Genomic DNA, 25,471 nt, shown 5'->3' on the forward strand with positions numbered 1-25,471 from the left:
AAGAATCCGGCCTAAAAAACTGAAGTAAGAAACCACCGCAAGATGGCACTGCTCTAGTGGACCAGGAAGCAGCGCCAGGGGTGCCGGGCTCGTGGGGCAGGGAGTTGGTGGGGTTCGCCCGGGGCACTGAGTTATCTAGAAGCTCCGAGCTCGTGGGGCTTGCGGGGTGCAGGGTTCAAAATAGCTTCCCCTGGCCCCAGGCCCGCGGGGTTTGAGAGCGACCCCACCCACCACCCAGGAGCCAGCGGAACGCCGCGGGGCAGCGTCGCGATCCTCCCCCATTCCCCATCTCCTTGATCGGGAAGCACCAAGACCCAAATTCCCTGAAGCTGCGAGGCAGCGCCCCCGTGCAGAGTCCCCGCCGCCCTCCGCTCTGGTTCCGCCCCGGTGCCGCGGGAGCAGAGGCCCCGACCCACCAGCAGGAAGGAGGCGCGGCCGAGGGAGGGTCGTTCCCGGCAGCGCCGCGCGGGCCGGGCCGGCGGGCAGGAAGCGCGGGGGAGGCGCTCGGGCGGGGGTCCCGCGGTCCGCGGCCGGGGCGGAGCGTGCGCGTCAGCCGGGCTAGAAAAGGCTGCGCCCGGACCGCCAGGGGACCGCGCTCGCTGTCGGCTCGACGCCGCCATGAGCGCCGCGCTCTTCAGCCTAGACGGCCCAGCGCGCGGCGCGCCCTGGTCTGCGGAGCCCGCCGCCTTCTACGAGCCTGGCCGCGCAGGGAAGCCTGGTCGCGGAACTGAGCCGGCCGCTCCCGCCATGTACGACGACGAGAGCGCCATCGACTTCAGCGCCTACATAGACTCCATGGCCGCCGTGCCCACCCTGGAGCTGTGTCACGACGAGCTCTTCGCTGACCTCTTCAACAGCAACCATAAGGCTGGCGCCCTGGAGCTGCTGCCCGGGGCCCCCGCGCGCCCTGCGGGCCCCGGCCCCGCACCGCGACCGCTCAAGCGCGAGCCGGACTGGGGCGACGGCGACGCGCCCGGCTCGCTGCTGCCCGCGCAGGTGGCCGCGTGCGCACAGACGGTGGTGAGCCTGGCGGCCGCCGCGCAACCCACGCCTCCCGCGTCGCCCGAGCCGCCGCGCCGCAGCCCCGCGCCCCCAGCGCCAGGGCCCGCACGCGACAAAGCAGCGGGCAAGCGGGGCCCGGACCGCGGCAGCCCAGAGTATCGGCAGCGGCGCGAACGCAACAACATCGCGGTGCGCAAGAGCCGTGACAAGGCCAAACGGCGCAACCAAGAGATGCAGCAGAAGCTGGTGGAGCTTTCAGCCGAAAACGAGAAGTTGCAACAGCGCGTGGAGCAGCTCACACGGGACCTAGCCGGCCTGCGGCGATTCTTCAAGCAGCTACCCGGCGCACCCTTCCTGCCCGGCGCGGGGGCGGCGGACGCGCGGTGACGCGGGGGGCGCGCGGACTGCGGCCGCAGTGCCTGGAGCTGCCTGGCCGGTCTGGGACTTGGACAGCTGTCGCGTGGACCCTAAGTTACTATGACGGCAGCTTCTCTACATCCTACCCCTAGGATGCAGCTAAGGTACATTCGTAAGAGACTTTTCGAGACTAGCCTTTGTACTGTAGATACGAAAAAAAGACTGAGCATGCTCACTTTTTTATATTGATTTTTACAGTATTTGTAAAAATAAAGATGCGTTAGACCCACCTTGATTCCTGCGCTCAAGGCCCTTCGGACCCGCCGGGGAGGGCGCGTCTGGCCGGCTTGCGCCCTGGGGCCGGGTTCCTGGAAGACCATGGCTTTGCTTCTCAAACAGGCCGAACTACACCTGAGGACTTGCGGGTTAATTTGAGGAGACCCTCTCAGGTGGAAGGCGCCCCGGGATCGTGTCAGAAACTTGCTGGAGCGCGCCCCACCTCGAGTGGGGGCTCCAGGGACGGGGAGAAAGAGGGCTGAGGTTATCCGAAAACGTCTGATTCACCTTGACTGTAATGGGATTTGCTTTCCCTTTGCTCAGTCTTGTAGACAGCTTTAAGTAGACTTCCAAGGTGTGTCAAGTACAGAAGTCACGTAGGAGATGAAAAGAAACAGTCACAAAGCTACTTAAAACCAGCTACCTTGCCAGTACTTGTAATGTTTCAACGCTTAATATGGACGAATAAATAAAGCCTTTCCCCCAAGAGTGTGGGTACTAGGCACCCTTTCTTGGTCTTGGCTGCTACATCTATATTATGTAATGAATTAACTGTGGCCTGTCATGATTATGTAGTCATAAGGGAGGAAATGCAAGATCTTTAGTGTCCAGAGATAATTAATCCGTGGTTTTACTTTTAAACTCAGATCTCTGCCAACACAGTGAAGGATAACTGAGCTTTCCCAGTTTCCATAATCTTGGCTCCGGCCCGGGCTGGGCCAGACTAACCAGACCTCTCAGTGTCTCTGTAAGGTAGCTATCGTCAGGTCAGTTACTCTACCTACACTTCATGAGAAAGTTTTACCTCTGACATAGTTCCCCAGAACACTTTACGAAAAGCACTGAACTGCAAAATGCTTAGGTTGGACACTGATTATGGAGAGCAGTGATAGCACAATAGAGGGCAAAGGTTTAAGCTTTGCAAGGTATTCTTTGGGGAAATGTTAAAGGAAGTACAAAAAAACATGCTGAATCATGGTAAAATTTGAACACTTTAAAATTACAATGGAACAAAATAATTTTTTCTACTATATTCCTGTCTAAGATAAACACAAAATGAAGACCTCAAGCTTATTTAAGCTTTAACGTGTTTCTAAATTTGCAGAAAGGTAATAAAAAAATAATCATAGAAAAAAGTATTTAGATTTCTAGTTTACAAAACCATTTTTCCAACATTTGTCCCAGAAAAGCTAGAGTTCCATTTCAAGATCATAAAGTACATTCACTCCACCCAGAGTTAACCAATAACTCCCAGCCACCACCACCACCACCGTGAAGCCACTTTGTAAAATTCACAGATCCCGCAGCTGCAGCTGGTGTTCTGAAGGGCCTCTCACGTCACGCAGGAGCTCGACCTCCTCCAATCCCACACAGCTTGTAGGGTGGGTGGTCACCGACAGGACAAAACAGGTTAATGGCCCCACCTCCTTTCCGAGGACACGCCTCACTTCATAACTCTGCAGGGATAAAAGGTAGGCTGGTTAAAGCAAACAGCCCTGGACATTCTGTTCCCAGCAGCACAGGACACCAGAGACAGAGCAGAAGGTCCTTCCCCTGCCCATGACCCTGCTCTTCAGAGGTGAGAACAGGCTCCAATAAAAGCAAAGGAAGGAACTCCTTTTTCCTGATACTGGAGTTAGTTTTTACACGAGAACATTACAATTATCTGTTATGGTGTTAGTGGATGCACGGATGCGCGTCTCCCAGCTGGCTGTCCTGGGAGAGGAACTGTGGGGAGAGCAAGTCAAGGGCCGAGCCCTGTGTCCCAGCAGGAAGCACGCATCCAGCCTGTAGCTGGCTCCCACTTCCCCAATCCAGCAACACTTCTGGCCAAAGGACTTCCTTTCGCCCCACTTCCTCTGTAACAGGACCCCGTTTCTTCCAGTTACTCTGAGCTTAAAACTTCTTCCTACGCTGTAGAAAGATTCTCCTTCACACTGGTTAAACTTGGGCAAGTCTCATCTCTACTTGGGAATGCAGAGCCCTGGACGGCAGGGGGACCAGGTGACCAGAAAGGTGTGCTGCGCCCTCCTGGTCTCTGAGGATCAAACCTCAGAACATTTTCTTGCAGAGGTGGGGCTGAAAGCAAAGAGAGGCTTGTTGATCTTATGGAGACTGAAGCCCTAGATGGTCACATGTCCTTTGGGAAATTCCTCTGCTACTACTTGCAGAGTAATGTCAGGGGTGCCCCTCAGCCCCGCCCTGGGCCAGACACTTGACAATGTCTATGATAACCAAGTTCAGTGCTAACTCCTCTCTTCCATCATGAGCGTGTCTTAGCAGAGGAGACTGAGGCTGGAGGATCAGATGACATGGCCAAAGCTGGCATGTCTGTGTCTCCTTGGTGGGCACCTCACTGCCCTCAGCCTGGGTCTGGGCTGGGTGCCCGGCTGGCTTCTCCTGAACTGAGTGTGGTGGGAGGGGCACTGAATGTGTCCCAGGCTTGGCCAGGACAGGGGCCTATCTTTGCCCTTCTTGGGACCCAGACACATGCTGTGAGGGGTCCAGGCTGTGTGCCTGTCTGGTCAATGCCCAGGAAGGTCCCGCCCAGCCCAAAGGAGCCCAACAGCTGCCCGGGAACTGAAGGGCTTCCTGTGAATCCAGCCCAGCCTCCAGGGCACCAGCTGCTGCCCCGTGGATCCTCGCCCAGGCAGCAGGCCTGTGTGCAGAGTGTGGGGGAGCACTGGGCCTGGAGATGGCTTGTTCTGGAGCAGTACATGCCTGTATTGGTCTGGGACATGGACACTGCAGTGCTTGTCTTCCCGTCTATGAGACAGGCCTGGAGCCAACCCCCTTGCCTCCCCAATGTGGCCTGCAGGGAGCTAGCTCTGGCTTCCTTGGCAGCATGTTTGCATGAAGGAAGTTAGAGGATATGGCTGGAAAAGTGGGGAGTCCTCCTGCCTGGGCTCTTGTGACCAAGACATCAAGGTCATGGCCCCCTTGATCCTTCACCCAGCCCACAAGGTGCCTCACACAGTGGATACATAGCAGGAAGGAGATAGAGACGCTGGGTTGGGAAGGTGCCCACACAGGGCTGGAAGGGCTGCATGTGGCTGTGTTGTCTGTTAGGGCTGTACCTGCAGGTGTAGGCAGGGGACCTAGGCATGCTCCCACTGGGGGTACAAGCATGGAACTCTGACTTGAAAAAAATCCTCTTTTTAAAAAGTCAGATTTGGTAGCTATGGTTTTCAGTAATTACTGTTTATAAAGGAGATTAAGTTATAGTTTTATATTCGGGAGAGATGAAAACATGCACATGTGCTGGTCAAATGAAAGCGTGTGTGTGTGTGTTTGTGTGTGTACAAAATGTGCCTTTATTTTTAAAAGATGCAATGTATCTTCCTTTAACTTTTCCTTCTGTGAAGGCTAAGGAAAAAGACAGCACATTTCCTGTCCTTGTAATGTTACCCAGGAGCAGTGGCCTATATGACCACAGCTAGTTCCACTGCTTTCACATCTGGAGCTTGACCTTGTTAAGTGGAGGCATGAGACCAAATACTCCTGCGTCCTAATCAGAAGCTGCATGTTGTTCCCAGGAATGGAGTCGTGGTTCTCGTGGATTTTGGTGAGTGTACATTCTCACACTGAAAACTGGCAGAATCCAGACAAGCCTCATGGCCAGTGTCTCCACACAGGCCTCTCCTACACATGTGTCCGCGTCCTTTCTAAGAACCGCTGCATGGAGCCAGGGGTGGGGTGGGGGTCGGCTTGCATTCTGGTCAACTAGACTCGGCTCCCAGTGCACAGCCGCACAAGGGAACACTGAGTGGCCACCCAGGCCCCTCACCCAGAGCACACATGTACATACTTCATACACCCATGCACACACAGGTGCACACATGAGCACACACATGCCTTCTGAGCTCTTTAGGAGTAGGATGTAAGTGGCTAAGAAGTGTAATGTGTAGAAGGTATAGCCTGCCTCCATCAGAAGGGGCTGAATGAAATGAGGGTGTTCCTACCAGCACCCCCTCCCCTGTCTCCAGGTTCCTGAAGGGAACAGGTGGTTGAGGGCCACCCTTGTGGGAGCCTAGGACCCGCAGGTGTTCTGTGCGCCAACCCCAAGAGCTCAGCTAGGTCCTAGTCATAGGACCCAGCAGAGGAGAGCGAGGATGTGGGCCTGGGCTGGGCACCCGGACTTACCCCATCCTCACAGGCCGCAAACTTCAGGAGCGAAGAGATGCTGTCCTGCAGCAGCTGCAGTAACAGGAAGGGGCTGGGTCAGGACCCCGAAAACACCCCCAACCCGACCCGAGAACTGACATGTGGCTCCAAGCCACCAGCTTCCACCTCAATGCCTTAGGTCAGACAGGGTGACTGTGGTCCGTGGGTGAGTCCTTCCCCTTTTCCCAGGAAGAGAGCTGGGCCACACCTGCCAGCTCTTACCTTGACCCTCACTGTGCACTGGGGTCGAGAGGGGCAGTCCAGGAAGACTTGCAGGTGCCTTCTGAAGAGAGGTGAGGTGACCACGCGGGAGCAGGCCCCACAGGAGAAGGTGCGCCTACTGTTGGAAACAAGACCCAAAGAGAAGGCACAGAGCACAAGGGTCTGGCAGTGGACAGACACTTCCTACACTTGAGGGTCTGCCGAGACAGAGTGGAGCATTCACGTCCAGAAACCCAGGTCCTGAAGCAGGTCAGAAGCAGCCCAGGCTCAGCGGTCTGGCCGTGTGTGGAATGCCTGGAGGACAGAGGCACACGGGCAGGGAGCCTCATCCCAGCTGAGCAGGTGGCAAACAAGCCAGAAGGGCCAGATCAGGAAAACCTGCTTTAATCCTCAGTGTCTCTGCTCCTTCCCGCTTCCAAGTAAACCTGAGAGACACTCCTTCTGTCTCCAAGTGCAACCGGGTGTTGCCTTGTCCAGGCCTCAGACCACCCCCTCAGAGGCCTCAAGCAGCAGGAAAGTGATGACACACCCCAGTGTAAGCCGACAGTCACAGGGGAGCCAGATGGGGGCAGTGGTGCTGGGCAGGGAAGGGGGATCTGCTTGCAAATGACCCAGTGGGTCTCACGTTATGTTTGCTCTGAGTTCTTTTTCTCTTGCCTGATAATTAAGGAGCTGAGGAAACCTGGCTCTTCTTACTTTTAAGACAGGAGGTGGTGCGGGGCAGAGCCGAACCCCAGTTGTAAAGAGAGAAAACATGTTGTATGTGGCCTCCCTGCAGCTTGACCCTGCTCCCTGTGCACTGGGCCCCTGGCCCAAGGCACAAGGCCATCATGGAATCCCCAGCTGGCTGCTGCTGCCCTGGGGTCTCTCAGGCCAGCCCCCTGCCCCCATACCTGTCTTCTGGGCTCCGTTCCAGTCTCTCGCTGCCACACAGGTCACATACAGGCCATGAGAAGGCGGTGCTCTCATCCACAGCAACCACAGAGCCTGGGCCCACAGGAAGCAGAGCCAGGTTCAGAAGCGGCTCTGCCCCCCACCTCCCCAACTTCTCTTTACCCCTCAGGTCAAAGATGGTAACATGAGGTGCTCCAGGTTTGCTTCTCACTGAGTTTATATAAATGTTGCTAAACTTTTTATAATTCCCATTGCAAAAAATTACAACAAAGAGTAAGTTTTTTGTTTCTGTTTTTTTGGGCCATAGCATGCAACAGCTTTATGTGGGAATCTCAATTCCCAGACCAGAGATCAAATCCAGGCTGTAGTGGTAAAACTCCAAATCCTAATCACTAGACCACCAGGGAACTCCCAACAAAGAACAAGGGTTTTTTTTTTTTTTTTTTTTTTTTGTTCCACCCATGGCATGCAGTTCTCAGGCCAGGGATTGAATTTGTACCACAGCAGTGACAACGCCAAATTCTTAACCCATTGTGCCACATGGGAACTCCAAGAGGGAGGTTTTTGTTTGTTTGTTTTTTTGTTGCTATTTTAGGGCTGCACCCTTGGCATATGGAGGTTCCCAGGCTAGGGGTTGAAGTGGAGCTACAGCTGCCGGCCTACACCACAGCCACAGCAATACCAGATCTGAGCCGCGTCTGCAACCTACACCACAGCTCATGGCAATGCTGGATCCTTAACCCGCTGAGTGAGGCCAGGGATCGAACCTGCACCTCATGGTTCCTAGTCGGATTATTTCTGCTGTGCCACGACGGGAACTCCTAGCAAGAGCAAGTTTTAAAGCTTAGACATGTTACTACTTAACCAAATATTCTCATTTTTGGCCTTTTCCAACGTGCATGCACTGTTCCAAGCAGGCCATCACTGCACCATCTCATCCTGCCCTTAGGCTGCTGCATGCTGTCTACTGAGGTTCCCTCCACCACTCTCCAAACTGGACACCAGGCCTCCAGGCTACCCCAGTCAAGGCAACTGGCATCTATCTATCTGGCCCCTTCTGTGCAGGACCCTTCCCTTGGGAAAGTCATGGAAGCACAGTTACCGTGTCACAGTGTATGAGGGTTAGAGACAATGGAATCCTTTTCAGAGATGCTTCCCATGGAACCTTCAGATTCACATTGTCCACACCCACCACTGCACTGATGGTGACATTAAGTATTTGCCTCTTTGGTTGGTAGAACAGAACTCCACACCTTAGTTAAATATTCTTATTGATTTGTTAGGATCTCCTCTTATGTGACTTCACTGGTTTCCTTATTTCTTTTTCACTCTAACATTTGTGATTTACTTATTCAACAAATCCAAGTCCAGTGCTCTTTAGTGTGGGATAAAGCTTAGCACTTCAAACATAAGGATAAGGGAGTTCCCGTCGTGGCGCAGTGGTTAACGAATCCGACTAGGAACCATGAGGTCGCGGGTTCGATCCCTGCCCTTGCTCAGTGGGTTAACGATCCGGCGTTGCCGTGAGCTGTGGTGTAGGTTGCAGACGCGGCTCGGATCCTGCGTTGCTGTGGCTCTGGTGTAGGCTGGTGGCTACAGCTCCGATTCAACCCCTAGCCTGGGAACCTCCATATGCCGCGGGAGCGGCCCAAGAAATAGCAACAACAACAACAACAACAACAAAAGACAAAAAAAAAAGACAAAAGACAAACATAAGGATAAATGACACAATCTATACTTTCATGCACCCCCCCCCCGATTTGGCTGGGAAACTGGATAGTTTTACTCAAAAGAGGAGTAAAAATTTCATGAAATGTAAGAGAGAATATCTGCAAAAGACACTCTGGTAAAGGACTGCCTATCCAAAATATATAAAGAACTTTCAAAACTCAACAATAAGAATCAGAATAACCCAATGAAAAAATGGACCAAACACTCTGACATCTTACCAGAGAGGATATCCAGATGTCAAAGAAGCACATGAAAAGATGTTCAGCATCATGTCACGAGGAAAATGCAACTTAAAACAACAATGAGCTATCCCTGCACACCTATTAGAATGGCCAAAACCCAGACATTGCCAACACTAAATACTGATGAGACTGTGGAGCAACAGGAACTTTCAGTCATTGCTACAGGAATGCAAAATGGTGCAGCCACTTTGGAAGAAGTTTAGTGGTGTCTTATAAAATTAAACACAGTCTTACCATACAACCAAAAATCACACTCCTTGTTATTTCCCCAAAGGACTGAAACTGTGTGTCCACACAAGTACCTGCATGTAGCTGTTCACAGCAGCTTTATCCATAATTACCAAAACATGGAGGCCGCCCGGGCATCTCTCAGTAAGTGAATGGGTACGTAAACTCTAATGCTCTAGAAAATGGAGCACTATTCAATGATTTTTATAAAAAAAAGTGAGCTCTCAAGCCTCGAAAAGGCATGGAGAAACCTTAAAAGTGCTTATTACTAAGTGAAAGAAGTCGACCTGAAAACGCTAAGCACTGTATGATTCCAACTGTATGATATTCTGGAAAAAGCAAAACTATACAGATAGTGAAAACACCAGTGGTTGCCAGGGACTAAGGAGGAGTGAGGGCAGAACAGGTAGAGCACAGAGGATTTTACATTAAGGAAACTATTCTGTATACTGTAATGATGGTCACATGTCACACACCTCTCTAAATCCACAGAAGGTACGACACCAAGAGTGAACTCTGACATAAACCATGGACCCTGGGCGATGGTGACTTTTAACAAGAGCACCGTCTGATGAGGATGCTGATAGTGGGGGGCAGGAAGAATGCAGGGGGTCTCTGTACCTTCTGCTCAATTTTGCTGTGAACCTAAATCTGCTCTAAAAAAAAAAAAATAGTCTATTAAAAAAACATGGAATAAATGCCAAACTAAGAAATGGGGAAAAACCCTCAGAGGTGCAGAAAGGACTCCCTCTAGGCTGGCCTGAGTGTCAGGGGAGCTTCCTAAAAGAATGGACCTGAGGTGGGGCTGCAGGAAGGGAGGCCCACCTAGTACCTACAGCAGGGCTGGAGGCCAAACAGGCATAAAGGAAATGCAAGTGAAACAGCTGTCAGGTCAGCAGGCCAGGACCACCTAGGGTCTTGCTAAGGATTCCAGACCTGGTCTTGGAAGGGATGAGAAGTCAGAGAGGCATTTTAAACAGGGGATGAGTTGGTCTGATTTTCTTGGGAAATGAAGCATTGCAGATACTACTGAGATGCACTGCAAGTCACAGACCATCCTTGCTGAAAAGTGGTGAAATTAGACATTTGAGAAAAAGTAAGATGTGACCTAAGTTTCCAGAAAAACAGAAGAGTCATCTTTCCCACTCTTGGAGCAAAGAATTTCATTTTCCACTAGAACAAACATCAGGAGAAAATTTATCTGCAGAGGATAAAAGAGAATGATGAGAACTAGTAGGCTTGGTTTATTAAAATGCATTCATGTAATGCATCCTTGAATGGCTTTTTAAAAATGAAAATAATACATCTTGATTTTGAAAAGGCTGCCCAGCTAATTTGATTGTCCTTGCAAATCTGATCAAGACTAAGTCAAAGGGATGAAAAATTAAGCCAATAAGAGCTTATAACACAGCCAGAAGGGCATGTCTTCACCAATGGCAGAGCACAGGCTGGGGGGTAGAGGGGCTCCCACCCCAGGGGTGTCAGCACAGAGGCCAACACAGTCCTAGGTGGGTCTGCTAACCGAATGATGAAAAAGAAGACCGCAGTGAACCACGGTTGCTCTTACTCTGGGCTTTCTTTGGGTGTTAATGGCATTTACATTTATGTGTGAGTAAGCAGTTCCTTCCAATTAGGGACTAAGTAAGACGTGAGCTGAGGAAACGCACTTCATCTCAGATCTACACATCAATGGAAATCCCGTGTGGCGACCCAAGGATGGCTGTGAAGTGCACCATTAAAACTTTAGTATCTGTGATATTCACTTCATAAGCATCGGATGGAAAATAACAACTTTCTTAGAGTTTGAGAGTTTGTAGCATCACACTCCATGCTTGGCTGCAATTTGCTATTAAAAACCTTTACTTTCTTTGACTTATTTACAGAAATCTGTTATAACTAGGCTTGGGAAGGTTTATCACAAGTTTATTAAAACAACTTTGGAAAAGGTCCTGCCTGAGGGTCCTGTCGGAATCGCCCCAGGCTGTCCTTTGTGGACAGTTCCCTGGGCCAAAACCTTCCAGTGATGGCCTGCTCTCTGCCACATTCTCCTCACCCTTCTTTCTGGCTGAAAGAAGTTGGGAATCCAGACCTTTTTCTTCTAGTTCAAGGTTGACACCTGGCCTGAGGACTGGACTCTGCCCCCTTGTGTGATTGCATCCCCCACACAGGGCAGGGAAGATCACTGTCCACAGTGAGCAGCGTGCAGAGTGGCAAGGAGTGCAAGGAAGACAGAACCAACTCCCAAACTGTCCCCCAAACAGACTGGAATTACCTGCAGCTCTGGAAGCCACCCCTTAAGGAGGTTCCTCCCTAGAGGTGATGTTGGTTCTCAGTGAGTGACGGACTCTCAGGCCATGCTCTGTGCAGGGAACAGGCTTGCTGTCCTGCCAGGTCCAGGTGGCTGTGGGAGACCCTGAGGCCAATGGACAATCTGCCTGGGGCTCTGCTTGGACTCTGTGGGACAGACTGGGCAGAGCAGAGCAAGGCTGAGGGGCTCTTCTGGATCTGATGGAATCGGATCTGGGAAGGCCCACAGCTGGCTAAAGGGCAGGGGTCCCCATCCCTCTGTCTGGGAACTGGTTCCTGCCCCTTGGCTGGGGGCCCCTGCCAATGGTGGTTTCTGCAGCTGTGCCTTCTTTTCTCAGGCTAATTGGTTTTATCAGAGGATCTGGCTGCACTGCAGTAACAGTCGTCTGCACCCTGCGGGACAGCTTCAGAGAGACCCACAGAATGCTGCTACTAAAATGGCAAAGAAGGAAGATGGTATAGGTCAGAAACTGGATCTACACAAAGGGAAGGTGGGGCATTAGAGAAGGAATAAATGAGGGTAAAGTAAAACCTTTAACCTTAGTATAAATTGATCTGTAAGATAATAGTTTGCTTAAATAATAACAGATGTGATGCAATGCCTATGGGTAAGAGAAGTGAATGACAGCTATTATGAGGGACTGGAGGGAGGAAATGGGAATATGGTTATATCTCGAAGCAGGCAGTATTATTCGAAAGTTGATTTGACTGGTTCTAAATGTACACTGCCAACTCTGGGGCAACTACTACTAACTTTTTCTGGAGTATAATTGATAATACTGAGAGAAGAAAATGGAATCATATGACATGCTCAATTAAGATGAGAAAAGGCAGAAAGTGGAAAACAAAAAAAAGAAGGTCAATGCATAGAAAACAAACATAAAGATGATATCTATTAACCAATTATATACTCTATTATTATTATTATTATTATTATTATTATTATTGTCTTTTTGCCTTTTCTAGGGCTGCTCCCGCAGCATATGGAGGTACCCAGGCTAGGGGTCTAATCAGATCTGTAGCCGCCGGCCTACGCCAGAGCCACAGCAACGTGGGATCCGAGCTGCGTCTGCAACCTATACCACAGCTCATGGCAACGCTGGATCCCTAACCCACTAAGTGAGGCCAGGGATCAAACCCGAAACCTCATGGTTCCCAGTTGGATTCGTTAACCACTGAGCCACAATGGTAACTCCCTGTATACTCACTTTAAATGTCTAAATACACAAAAGAGACTATCAGAGTAGAGAAAATGTGAGCCAACTCTAGAGTGTCTTCAAGAAACCTACTACAAACACAAAGACACACAGAGATTAAAAGCAAAGGGATGGAAAAAGGTACACCATGCTCATGACAGTAAGAGAAAACTGGAGAACTACATTCATTTCAGATAAAGCTGACTTCAGGGCAAGTAAAGTTATCAAGGATAGAAAGGCATGACCTAATGATAAAGGGGCCAGTTCTCCTAGAAGACATAACAGTCCTTAATGTATGTGCCCTAACACGCTGCTAAACTACATGGGCCAACTTATAGAATAGCAAGGTGAGACTGACAGACCCAGGGCTGTATTTTACATTCATGCTTGGAGACTTCAATACGCACCAGTGACCAACAGGTCCACAAGCAGAAAATCACAAGGACATAGCTGAAGTGAGCAGCACCGTCACCTGTGTCTCACTGATGTTTTACAGATGAGATGACTCCACTAATCCCTCTTCTCAAGCACTCATGGGACCACCATCCAGACAGGCCACATTCTGGGCCACAAAACATACCTTAACCCATTTGAAAGTATAGAAATCATGCTAAGCATGCTCCTAAACTACAATGGAATTAAATAGAAATCAATAACAGAAGGATAGCTGAAAACCCCAAATTATTTAAAAATATTTTGAGCTAAATGAAAATTTTTAAATATCAAAACTTGTGGGTATAGCAAAAGCAGTGCTTAGAGAGAAATTTATAGCAATAAATGTAAACACTAGAAAACACCCTAAAATCAATAAATAACAATCTAACCTTTCATTTTAAGAAGAAATAAGCAAACTGAAAAACAAAGCAAGGAGAATATAAACAAATAACAAAAATTGGAGCAGAAATTGAAAATAGGAAATCAACAGAAAACCAAAAGTTGGTTCTTTGCAAAGATCAATAGAAACTGATAAACTTCTAGCTAGGATAACCAAGAGTAAAAGAGAGAAGAATCAAATTATTTATATCAGAAATGAGAGACATTAAAGGGATAATAAAGGAACGTTAGAGACAAATTTGCTAACTTAGATGAAATGTAGCAACTTCTTGAAAGAGACAATTTGCCAAAACTCCCATAAGAAACAAGGGATCTGAATAGGCCCAGAGCTACAGGCACAGCTGAGAGATACTCTGGGCTCAGTTCCAGACCACTCAACGCAATAAACCGAGTCACAAGAATTTTTTTGGGTTTCCCAAAGGATATTAAAGTTATGTCTACACTCTACTATAGTCTGTTAAGTGGGAAATAAATACATTATGTCTAAAAAGCACAATACCTTAATTAAAAAATACCTTATTGCTAAGATGTGCTATCCATCATTTGAACCTTCAACAAGTAATAATCTTTGCAAAGGTAACATCAAAGATCACAGACCACAGATCACCATAACAAATACAATCATAAGGAGAAGTTCCGAAATACTGCACAAATTACCAAATTGTGACACTAAGACGCAAAGTGAGGAAATGCTGTTGAAAAACAGCATGGATAGACTTGCTTGGCATAAGGTTGCCATAAACCTTCAATTAGTTAAAAAAAAAAAAAAAAAAAAGGAATATCTACAGAAGCTCAATAAAATGAGGTAAGCCTATCTTGAAGAAATTGAAGTGATAGTTCATAACCTTTCAAAACAGAAAGTACCAGGCCAGGGTGGGTTCATTGGTAAATTCTACCAAACACTTAAAAGGAAATTATCACCAATCCTCTATAATTTCTTCCAGAAGACAGGACCAGAGGGAATACTTCCTAACTATGAGGACAGTATTCACCTAATGTCAAATCCAGAAAAAGACATTACATGAAAGGAAAACTATAGACCAGTATCTCTCATGAACACAGACGAAAAAGTCCTTAACAAGATATTGGCAATCTAATCCAAATACATAAAATGAGTATTATACTGTGACCCAATGGGACTTACTGCAGGTTTACAAGGCTGGTTCAATATTTTAAAAATCAATTACTGTAATCTATCACATCAACAGACTAAAGTAGAAAAATTATATGATCATTTCAATAGATGTGGAAAATGCATTTGACAGAATCTAGTATCCACTCCTGATAATATCTCTCAGGATTCTAGGAAGAGAGAGGTCTTCCTCAACTTGTAAAAGAACATTTACAAAAACCTACAGTTGGAAGAAACCAATAAAGAAGCTATGTGATTTAGGAAAGAGTGAATCAAACCCAAATGATAATACAGGGAAGCCTAGGACAATACTGACCACAGACCCAGGTTTTGCTCAGAAAGGGGGGACAGCAGCTTCAGGAGGGAAAGGACAAAGGAAACGGGTGATTCCAAAAATCTGACACCATTTTTGAGGATTTGGAAAATAATTAGAGTGAGGCAGGCAGTGCAACAAAAATAAAAGTCAACATAAAACTCCACGAAAAAAACCATACAAGAAAAGTGTGGTATATATACTAGTTTCCTGTTCAGCAATAAGTATTTATATAATCATAATAATAAAATACCACTTACTGAGCTTCATCTTTGAGAATCAACCCGTAGACGAAGAGCAAGGCTTTATAGCTACAGGACAAAACGTTATCGATCTTAACGACACACAGAAACAAACAAAAGGGCGGAAAGGAAGAGGACAGGACAAGAAGGGCAGGAGAGCTATGTTTTATCTTTTCCTTCCATGTGTGCAATAAAGAGTTATTTATCTTTAGTAGACAAAGCAACAAATACACAAAATGCCTACAGCTAACATCATACCTAATAGTGAGAAAGTTGATGCTTTCTCCTTATGATCAGGGAGAGGGCAAGGAAGTCCCCTCTCCTCTTTGGCCAGGTGCTGGAAGGCCTGGCTAAAGTGAGAAGGCCAGAAAAGGAAATAAAAGGCATATAGATTGAAAATCAAGAAAAACACTGTCCTTGACCACAGATGACAGTTTTCTATGTATTATATCCCCCCAAATCAACAAAAAATCTAGAACTACAAAATGATTATAACAAGGTTGTAAGAAACAAGGTTAAAATACAGAAGTCAATTGCTTTCTTTTACACTAACAATGAACAAATGGAATTTGAAATTAAAAACACACAATAGCATTTACATTAACACTAAAATAAATAAAACACTTAAGTATAAATGTAGCAAAATACATATATGATCTATATGAGGAAAACTGCAAAACTCTGCTCAAAGAAATCAAAGATCAGACCTAGAATAGCCAGATAATACTGAAAAAGAACAAAGCTGGAGGACTGACTCAGCCCAACTTGAAGACACAACAGGGCTACCATAAGCAGGCCAGTGTTGAACTGCTGAAAGAACAAATAAATCAGTGCAACAGAATGGAGAGCCCAGAAATAAACCCACATAAATATAGTCAACTTATTTTTGACATTTTAACAGAGAAAGGGCAGTCTTTACAAAGGTGTTGGAACAACTGATAATATACACGAATAAAAATGAATCTAGAAAAAGAACTTACACCTTCCACAAAATTTGATTCAAAATGGATCAGAGACTTAACATATAAAATGTAAAACTACAAAACTCCTAGAAGAAAAGAGGAAAATCTGGGTGATGTTGGGTTTGACAATGAGTTTTTACACAGAATACCAAAAGCTCAATTCATGAAAGAAAAAGCTGATTTTAGACTTCATTAAAGTTAAAACTGGTCTGCAAAAGCCAGTATTAAGATAATGCAAAGACAAGCCAAAGATGGGAAAGAGATCTGCAAAAGACAAATCTGATAAAGGACTGCTATCCAAAATGTACCAAAAACTCTTATAAAAAAATGAACCCCTAAATAAAAAGAGGGCCACATCTCTCTATAGATACCTTACCATGGAAGATGCACAGATGGCAAATGAGCGCATGGACGTCTCCACATCACACGCACCAGGGAAGAGCGGTGAGAAACACTACACACTGGTCAGTGGCTGACAAACTAAAACACTGGTGAGGATGTGGAGGGCAGTGAGGTGGCCTGCTACAAAGCTCTGCTCTAGGGGCATGAGATGAACTTTGCTGGCTCAGCTCTCCGTCCACTGCCCATGTGTCACTCATGGCAGTGCTGGAAGACCCTCCATGAACACCACCCTCTCCAGGGAGGCTGGAGTGGACAGTGGATTCTTGTGCCTTGGTTTTTACCTCCTGAAACTGCCCTCTGTCATCCTGTGTGGACCTGGAGCATCTAATCTCAGTCTCCTCTTCTGTCTCTCTGGAGGGTCACTTTCTGTGGACGCCTCCCCATCAAGCATGGAGGTATCACAGTTTCTTTCTCATTCTACTGATGCTGTATTTATAATCATGGTCCACATGAAAACTATCTAAAACATCAGAAATACACCCAAAGAATAGAAAACAGATGTCTACTCAGAGGCCTTACATGAACATTCATAGCAGCATGATTCATAATATCAAAAAAATGTATGTCTGTATCCGGACAAAACTTTCATTGAAAAAGACACTTGCACCTGTATCTTCATTGCAGCACTTCAGCACTATTCATTGCAGCACTATTCACAAGAGCCAAGACATGGAAACAACCTAAATGTCCATCAACAGACGAATGGATTAAGAAGATGTGGTGTATATACACAATGGAATTCCACTCAGCCATAAAAAAGAACAAAATAATGCCATTTGCAGCAACATGGATGCAACTAGAGACTCTCATACTAAGTGAAATAAGTCAGAAAAAGAAAGACAAATACCATATGATATCACTCATATCTGGAATCTAATATATGGCACAAATGAACCTTTCCACAGAAAAGAAATGCATGGACTTAGAGAACAGACTTGTGGCTGACAATGGGGAGGGGGAGGAAGTGGGAGAGACGGGGAATTTGGGGTTAATAGATGCAAACTATTGCAATTGGAGTGGATAAGCAATGAAATCCTGCTTATAGCACAGGGAGCTATATCTAGTCACTTTGATGGAACATGATGGAGGGTAATGTGAGAAAAAGTATATATATGTATATGTATACACACACACATATGTATGACTGGGTCAATTTGCTGTATGGCAGAAATTGACAGAACACTGTAAGTCAATTATAATGGAAAAAATAAAAATCATAAAAAAATGTATGTCAACTGATAAATGGATAAACAAAACAGGGTCTAGCCATACGGTGAAACATTCAGCCACAGAAAGAAATGACGCCTAAAAAAAGTCTTGAAAATGTTCTGCTAAGTGAAAGCAGCCAGAAACCAAGGAACATGGAATGTATGACTCATTTACATGAGTGTCCATGAAGACAGAGGGCAGAGGGGTGGGTGCCAGAGCCTGGGAGGGAGCTGGGTGCGACTGCTGACAGACACAGCATTTCTCTCTGAAGCTAGTTAGTGGGATGGTTGCACAACTGTGTGAATACACTAGAAACAGTAGAGTTGTGCACTTTAAAAGGGTAGATTTCACCTCAATTACACTGTGATCAAAAACTAGATGCCACTTTTTTTCAAAGCCACTGAAATGACAAAAGACAAAATGTAAAACAGGAAGTGGTGGCACACTATTGTAAATGGACTAATTACCACTGAATTTCTCCCTTTAAAATGGTTAATTTTATGTGTTTTAAGTCTCATTATAAATTATTTTTAAAATTAGGAGGTTCTGGAGTTCCTATCATGGCTCAGTGGTTAGCGAACCCGACTAACATCTCTGAGGATGCGGGTTCAATCCCTAGCCTTGCTCAGTGGGTTAAGGATCTGGCACTGCCCTGAGCTGTGGTGTAGGTTGCAGACGTGGCTGTGGTGTAGGCTAGCAGCTATAGCTCTGATTGGACCCCTAGCCTGGGAACCTCCGTATGCCACGGGTACAGCCCTAAAAGACAAAAAGATGGAAAAAAAATAAGAGGTTCCTTAGAAAGATTGGGTCTCTCCTCTCCCCTTCCCACGAGTGTCTGCACATCTCCTCGGCCTGTGTCCCTTACTTCCTGGCTGCAGTTAAGAGTGGGTCAGGGTCCAAACCCTCCTCGGTGCTCTGGGTGGTGGTGATGTCTGCTCCCCTAAGGCCTGAGTGGTGACTTCTGAATGGGGGATGCTTCCTCACCCTTCTCTGCTCTGAGCCCTGGAGTGATCCCCACTCTGAGGGAGGGGAGGGGATAGGAGCTTCTCCACAGGTGGCTGGAGGCCACAGGCTATGACAGATGACCCAGGGTCTGCACATGCTCTGTCCTCACTGCCTGTCTGCTAGGGGCTGCTCAGCCTCGCAGACTCTCAGCCACCCTCACCCGCACTCCTCCAAATGGCAGTGCAATGGTCTCCCTGCCGACAGCCAGCCCCAGCTTTGCACCAAGCCTCTCCATGGTGCTGAAAGCACTGCTTCTTGAGGACAGAAATCCGATCACTCCACCTCCTTAGCATGGTTGGGACAGCAGAGCAAGACAGAACCAGCCGCACCATGAAGGCCTTCTCGCTGCCCTCCCTCCTGTCTGGAAAGCCTTTACCAACTCTGCCTGAGCAATCCTGAACATCCCAGGGCCATGACCCCTGCGTCACCAGCTCCAGCCCCCAGCCCTCAGTCACCAGCCTATGGCAGTGGAAGCACTGAGTGTTGGCCTCTTCCCCCAGCTCCATAGCCTCACAAGTGCGTCTCACGTACACCTCAACAGTGCTTTGAGGTCAGTTCTATTACCCCTGTTTCAGGGTAGAGAAAGTGGGAGACCCACATGCAGTGACTTAGAGCCCGCTTATTCAGGACTGATAAGCTGTAGCAGTTATGTTTTGATACTAACAGTGAAAGGAGATGTAAAGAGGGGAAAATCCAAATGACCTCAACACAATGATCACAGCTTCAACTCCCAGGCACACAGGGGACTGTGGATTCAAGCAACAGTGGGATCACAGCTTTTGCTGTTCATAATGGGGTTCAGGAATCTAGGGGTCCAAGGGTGGAGGAAACAGGCCCTCAAGGTTATTTTCAGAATTTCTGTACTTTCTGGAAAGTGCATTACCTTCACAGAGGTTCCTGCCTACCACCCACATCGTGTTCCCTCTGGACTGGATTTGTTGCCCCACCTGTCAAGTTTCCTCCCGGCTAAACCCACCTCCAGACCTACTCCTCTCCCTTGTCTCGCCCCACCCTGGCTGTACCAAGGCCATGCCCCACCCCTACCTCACGGGTCAGCCTTCCTCCAGACCCCTCCTTCCAGATCGGGTGCTCACCCTGTCCTGCTGTGGTCTGTGAGAGGTCTGCTTTCTTCCTGCCCCGCCCCTCTGTCTAACCACCCCCCTCCTCCCCCCTCCAACTGGGCTCAAGGCTCCCACAGGTGAGGAAGGTCCAGGCACTGGCACTTGGAAGAGCACTGGAGGCTTCGGGGCTGAGTTTGGCTGTCCTACACAGACCACGAGTTTGAGAGGCAGGGGTCTCTTCTGATTTTTTTACTTATGCAGCCAATGTCTGGAACATGTCAGGCTTCAACAAATACTGGATGAATAAAGAGTAAAGGAATATAAAATAAATGTGATATTTAAGAAAATACAAACACCTCTTCCATCAAGATTGACTACCCACCTTGAACACTGCAAGTGGAGTTGACCTGAGTGACAGAATCCAGGTCATCTAGCCTCACAGGGCTTGGCAGCTCCCAGGCACCAGCAGCCACATCCAGATGGGGCTTTGGAAGCAAGAGGACAGTGCGTCCAACACAAAGGATCCGCCCTGCAGACAGAGACACTCAGCTATCACAGCCGTGGGGTCTGGGGTAAGAGCTCTCTGGGGTTAGGGTGGGGAGAGGGCCAAGGGCACTGCCGAGGGGTCCCTGCGTATCACAGACAGACACAGTGCTGGGCAGAAAGGAAGCTCAATGTCTTGTGCACTGACCTGGAAACACACACAAACACCTGGCTTGAATTTGATTCAGAAAGGCAAATTTTGTGTCATGCAAGTTATAAATGGAAAAATACAATATAGGCCAGATCCTAGTCTGATTACTGGAAAAAAAAAAAAAAAGGGCTAAGTGATATAAGCACACAGGCCTCCGAACCCACAGGTTCTGCACCTGCAGATTCCACAAGCATGGATTCAAATGACGGTGGATAGAAAATATTTGGAAAAAGTTCCACAAAGTCCTGAAAAGTAAAATTTGACTTTGCTGCACATGGGCAACTATTTACACAGCACAGACATCTGTAAGTGGTCTGGAGATAATCTAAAGTGTAAGAGGACATGTGCAGGTCACATCATTCACATCATTTTACAGAAGGGACAGGAGTACCTGCAGACTTTGGTGTCCGCAGTGGGGTGGATACTGACGGCTGACTGTATATATTTAAACGTCCTAGCCTTTGGTCTGTTTTAAAAAATGATGCTGCAGGCAGTGGCCTCAGGTGACTTCCGCACCTGTAAAGTGTGTCCCTAACAGACCACCCCTGTGTAATCCCTGGTGTCCCCTGTAGCTGGGTCAGCACTGCAGAGGCCTCTGGTTCTGTCCAGGCAGCCATCACAGGGGTCATGTCTGCAGTGGACTTCGGGATGGGCCAGCAGTTCCGGAGCAAGGCAGAGGCATCGAGAATGCACAAAGCTATTTTCTGGCATCAAAGCTGCCAGTAAGAGGAAAATATACCTTGGTCTCGGAGAGCATCCTTGAAGAGGAAGCTCTGGGAGGTGGCTTTGGAGAGCGCGTCTTGGACATCCTGGCCCAGCACACATGAGGGGGCCACACATACAGGCATGGTTCTGGGGAGTCCAGAGTCCTCATCCTGCATTTGCAGAGTAATGTCGGTCACCACCAGCCATATCTCCCTTGGCTCTGGAAGCAAACTGTTTACCTATAATTTAAAGACACAGTCAAGGCTGTAACTTAATAGCTATTCTTATACCCCTCAACTTTTTTTTTTTTTAGGGCCACACCTGCAGCATATGGAGGTTCCCAGGCTAGGGGTCGAGTTGGAGCTATAGCCGCTGGCCTACATCACAGCCATAGCCATTTTAGACCCAAGCTGTGTCTGTGACCTACACCACAGCTCATGGCAACACTGGATCCTTAACCCACCAAGTGAGGCCAGGGATTGAACCTGTGTCCTCAGGGATACTAATCAGATTTGTTTCCTTTGAGCCATGACAGGACCTCCTATCCAAAATTACTTTTATTTTTATTGACTTTTTATGGCCGCACCCACAACATATGGAAGTTCCCAGGCTAAGGGTTGAAATGGAGCTGTAGCTGCCGGCCTATACCACAGCCACAGCAACGTGGAATCTGAGCCACATCTGTGGCCTACACCACAACTCGCGGCAATGCCAGATCCTTAACCCACTCAGCAAGGCTAGGGATTGAACCTGCATCCTCATGGATACTAGTTGGGTTTGTTACGGCTGAGCCGTGACGGGAACTCCCAAAATTATTTTTCAAAGCAATAATCTTACTTTATTTTTTAATTTTTGGCTGTACTTACAGCCTTCAGAAGTTCCCGGGCCAGGGATCAAACCTGTGTCACAGCAGCAACAACACTGGATCCTCAATCTGCTGCACCACCAGGGAACTGCACAACTGAATCTTTCTTGCAGTGACTCACGTGCACTCTAAAGTGGATGGTTAGCACCCTAGAGCATATAGGTGGTTTGCCCCAGGACTTAGCTTATTCCAAATCCTCTTTGAGGAAGCTGGGTTCCACTGATTTTCTTTCCCACAAAAAGCAGAATATAGGAAGTATAAAGAAATGCAGTGAATTGAGGAATCTGTTCCACTGGCTCCCTAGTCCTCTGTACATACACCCCCATGATTGCTGCCAGGAAGTGCCTGTGCTAAGGGAAGCCTGTTTCTTGGGACAGAAGGGGGTCCATGTTCTCAGCCAGCCCTGAGCCAGGCTCCTTTGCTCAGTGAGGCCAACAACTGCCTTGGGCCTCCACTAGGCAGGTGGCTGAGAACTGGCTGTGGGGTCAGCCCTGGACATCTGCTTCCTGTACCACAACTTCCGGGCTGCAGGCAGGAGCAGGCGGAGTGAGAGCCACAAGGTTGCTGCTCGTGCCGAGGTAACTCTACCTGCAGGTAACAGCAGCTACATCATGAACCACTGACGTCTCTCACTTGCCACCTGAGATGCATTCAGGGTAACATGCATGTGCAAGGTGCCAAGCTTCAGTGCACCCAAGCTTTCCGCTGACAGCGGGTGAAGGAGCGCAGTCAGCCTTGGAAGTAAGAGGCACACGAGGTGCTGGACTGTGTCCTCACTGGGGGCTGTTCCCTGCCTGTGAAGCAGGGACTTAGAATGGCTTGCAGGAGTGCTGCTGGTGACTAATGTCAGTCACCTTCTTGTTCCGGGAGAGGTGCTAATTCTGTTAAATGACTGGAAGGACATATCCATGCCCTCTCAGATGACTGTGACACAGGGACATTCCCTTGTGAGTTAAGGTCCAGCAGGGATTCCTGGCTTGCTGAGAGCACCCCTTCCCTGGTCTTGGCCTAGCTGACCTGTGGGTCCCGCTCTGCAGAACTGCATGAAGCCTCACAGGCACCACAGGGTCCCTTGACTGTGCAAGAAAAGGCTCAATCCTGAAATGTCTACTTTCACCCCGGAAATGAGGTTCAGCTTCTCTTTCCTTTCCACAACCTGCCTGCTTCACACCCTAATACTATCCTGGTGGCTGCAGTCCCACTGCACAAGGAATGGATTTATTAGTGTTTTACCACAAGTGGATTTGTTCTTTTGGCTGCATCCGCAGTATGTGGAAGTTCCCGGGCCATATATCAAGTCTGAGCCACAGCTGTGACCTACACCACAGCTGTGGCAAATGTCCGATCCTCACCCTGCTGCACCAGGCTGGGAATTGAGCCTGTGCTGCCACAGAGACAATGCCAGGTCCTTAACCTGCCACACTACAGTGGGAACTCCACAGGTGAATTTTGTTTCTATTTTGGTATTCCATTAATTTCTGAGAGATATTATCTTTTAAAAACCTGTATAACACTTAACAAGAAAGAGGAGACTGATTACCTGTGGTCTTCGGTAAATCACTCTGGCATAGAAACTGCAACGGGTACAGAGGCCACCAGTCTGGAAAAGCATTAAAAACGGTGAGTAATGTCTCCCTGAGAGCACAGACACAGCAAACTAATTGAGACCGTGGTAGAAACAAAGACGCCACCTGGAGAATTTCCTTTAAGAAGCGGGGAACTGGAGGCTGGTACAGCTTAGAAATGGGGTCTTCTTCAATGATATCAATTTGTGCCAGATTTGGGTGTGCAGTGAGGATATAACAGAAGCTAGGAGGAGGAAGATGGTTTTTTTCCTGTTCAAAATGAAGACAAAAGTATAACACTATTAACATAAAGCTACTTTTTGATACATACTTATTCATAGATGCAGACCACTCTCTGGAAGGCTCTGTAAGAAACAAGTCATGCTGTCTCCCTCTGGGACCAAGCATAAAAACTTCTGTGCTTCTGAATTCATTACTGATTCCAGATTTCCTTTTAGAAATGTATCCTTCAGAGTACACTGAGAACACATTCAGAAACTTCTTCCCTGTAAATAATCTAGAAACAGCTTCTGACCACTATGCTGCTGGCCTAGCACAGGTCCAGTCACTGCGCAAGCCAGGTGGCCCCAGCTTTCAGCCTGGGGAGCTATGGCCCAAAGTAGTGCTGCCAGCCTGGTGGATAAATAAGACTCCAAGTAGAAAGGAGAGACACATTTTAATCAGTCAATTTTGCTATCTGTAAACAGCTACCATAAACATTCTGATGAGGAAGGAAAGGGAAATCCCTGACTCAGCCAGGGGTTGAGCCATGAATTTGTTTACTGAATTTCTGCTCTAACTGGTGACTGAGTGTCAGCTCTACTACTGACTGGAAGGTGCTGGGAGAACCTACCCCATGTCTTGTTTGATGTGAGGCTGAGACCCTCATTGTGCAGGGTGTGTGATGGTGATAGTCGAGAGACGTCACCATAAAGTAACCTCAGGAAGGATGGACACAGCTCAGTGGGGAAAGCTCCTGCCAGGGAGGCGAGTGGGTCTGGTTCATGCTCCTGGGACTGGGCTTCTCGGGGTGTGGACTGAGCTGTGCACCTCACTCAGCATCTGGCACAAGGCAGGTGCGACCAGAGGAAGCACTTCAGTGCTGGGCTTACCTCTTCACAGGCTGGGCTGTTGCCAGGTGCTTTCAGAAGTGCCACTGGAGGCCACATGGTGTCGATCAAGCTGAAAAGTTCTGCCATCCTGGAAAAAGAAGAGATGTTTAGTAAGTGAGCTGGTCACACACAAACCTGCTCCACAGACACCAGGCCAAATGCCAAGGAACCACCATTAAGGACGAGTGATGAAGACGGTGGCACACAGACATACAGACCTTCAAACCTGACTGCCTAAGGACAGGAAGGAGACTATTCACTAAATTATGATGCACCTGATATACGCAGAGAAAGCTCTAATTCGAAAAGATCCATGCACCCATATGTTCATAGCAGCACTATTTAAAATAGCCAAGGCATGGAAGCAACCTCTATGACCAGTGACAGATGACTGGATAAAGATGTGGTACATATATACAATGGAATATTACTTAGCTATAAAAAATAATGAAATAATGCCATGTGCAACAACATGGATGGACTTACAGATTATCATACTAAGTGGAGTAAATCAGACAGAGGAAGATAAATATCATATGATAACACTTATACGTGGAATCTAAGAAGTGATACAAAATAAACTAATTTATAAAACAGAAAGACTCAACGGAGACACTCTACCAAAGGGGAGAGCAGGGTGAGCGGGGGTAGGGGTGAATTAGGGATTTGGGATTAATAGCTATACATGACTATATATAAAATAAACAACAAGGTCCTACTATATAGCACAGGGAGCTATATTCAATATCTG

At 47.7% G+C, this 25,471-nt stretch overlaps 2 protein-coding genes across 7 annotated transcripts in view; one reads left to right on the plus strand and one right to left on the minus strand.

Moving 5' to 3' along the window:
- On the plus strand, positions 528-2,146 carry CEBPD (CCAAT/enhancer binding protein delta). The gene has a single exon (XM_005663091.2). It carries the CDS (start codon positions 619-621, stop codon positions 1,387-1,389), a length of 771 nt encoding a protein of 256 aa, XP_005663148.1. The 5' UTR covers positions 528-618; the 3' UTR covers positions 1,390-2,146.
- SPIDR (scaffolding protein involved in DNA repair) overlaps positions 2,602-25,471 on the minus strand; it is a 315,808-nt gene continuing 292,938 nt past the window's right edge. For 3 of the 6 annotated variants that reach the window (XM_021090636.1, XM_021090640.1, XM_021090638.1), the window contains 9 exons: positions 24,721-24,808; positions 23,735-23,878; positions 23,584-23,643; positions 21,213-21,417; positions 20,162-20,308; positions 6,915-7,008; positions 6,022-6,139; positions 5,779-5,832; positions 2,602-3,092 (listed from right to left, as the gene is read on the minus strand). In XM_021090636.1, the coding sequence (XP_020946295.1) occupies positions 2,928-3,092; positions 5,779-5,832; positions 6,022-6,139; positions 6,915-7,008; positions 20,162-20,308; positions 21,213-21,417; positions 23,584-23,643; positions 23,735-23,878; positions 24,721-24,808 (1,075 nt within the window). In that variant the 3' untranslated portion in view covers positions 2,602-2,927. Of the gene's footprint in view, positions 3,093-5,778; positions 5,833-6,021; positions 6,140-6,914; positions 7,009-19,888; positions 20,075-20,161; positions 20,309-21,212; positions 21,418-23,583; positions 23,644-23,734; positions 23,879-24,720; positions 24,809-25,471 lie in introns of those variants that run through there. The other 3 variants (XM_021090637.1, XM_021090639.1, XM_021090641.1) reach the window with 3 other exon arrangements.

This window comes from Sus scrofa, chromosome 4 (assembly GCF_000003025.6).
Source record: "Sus scrofa isolate TJ Tabasco breed Duroc chromosome 4, Sscrofa11.1, whole genome shotgun sequence".
In the NCBI taxonomy this organism is placed as follows: Eukaryota; Metazoa; Chordata; class Mammalia; order Artiodactyla; family Suidae; genus Sus; species Sus scrofa.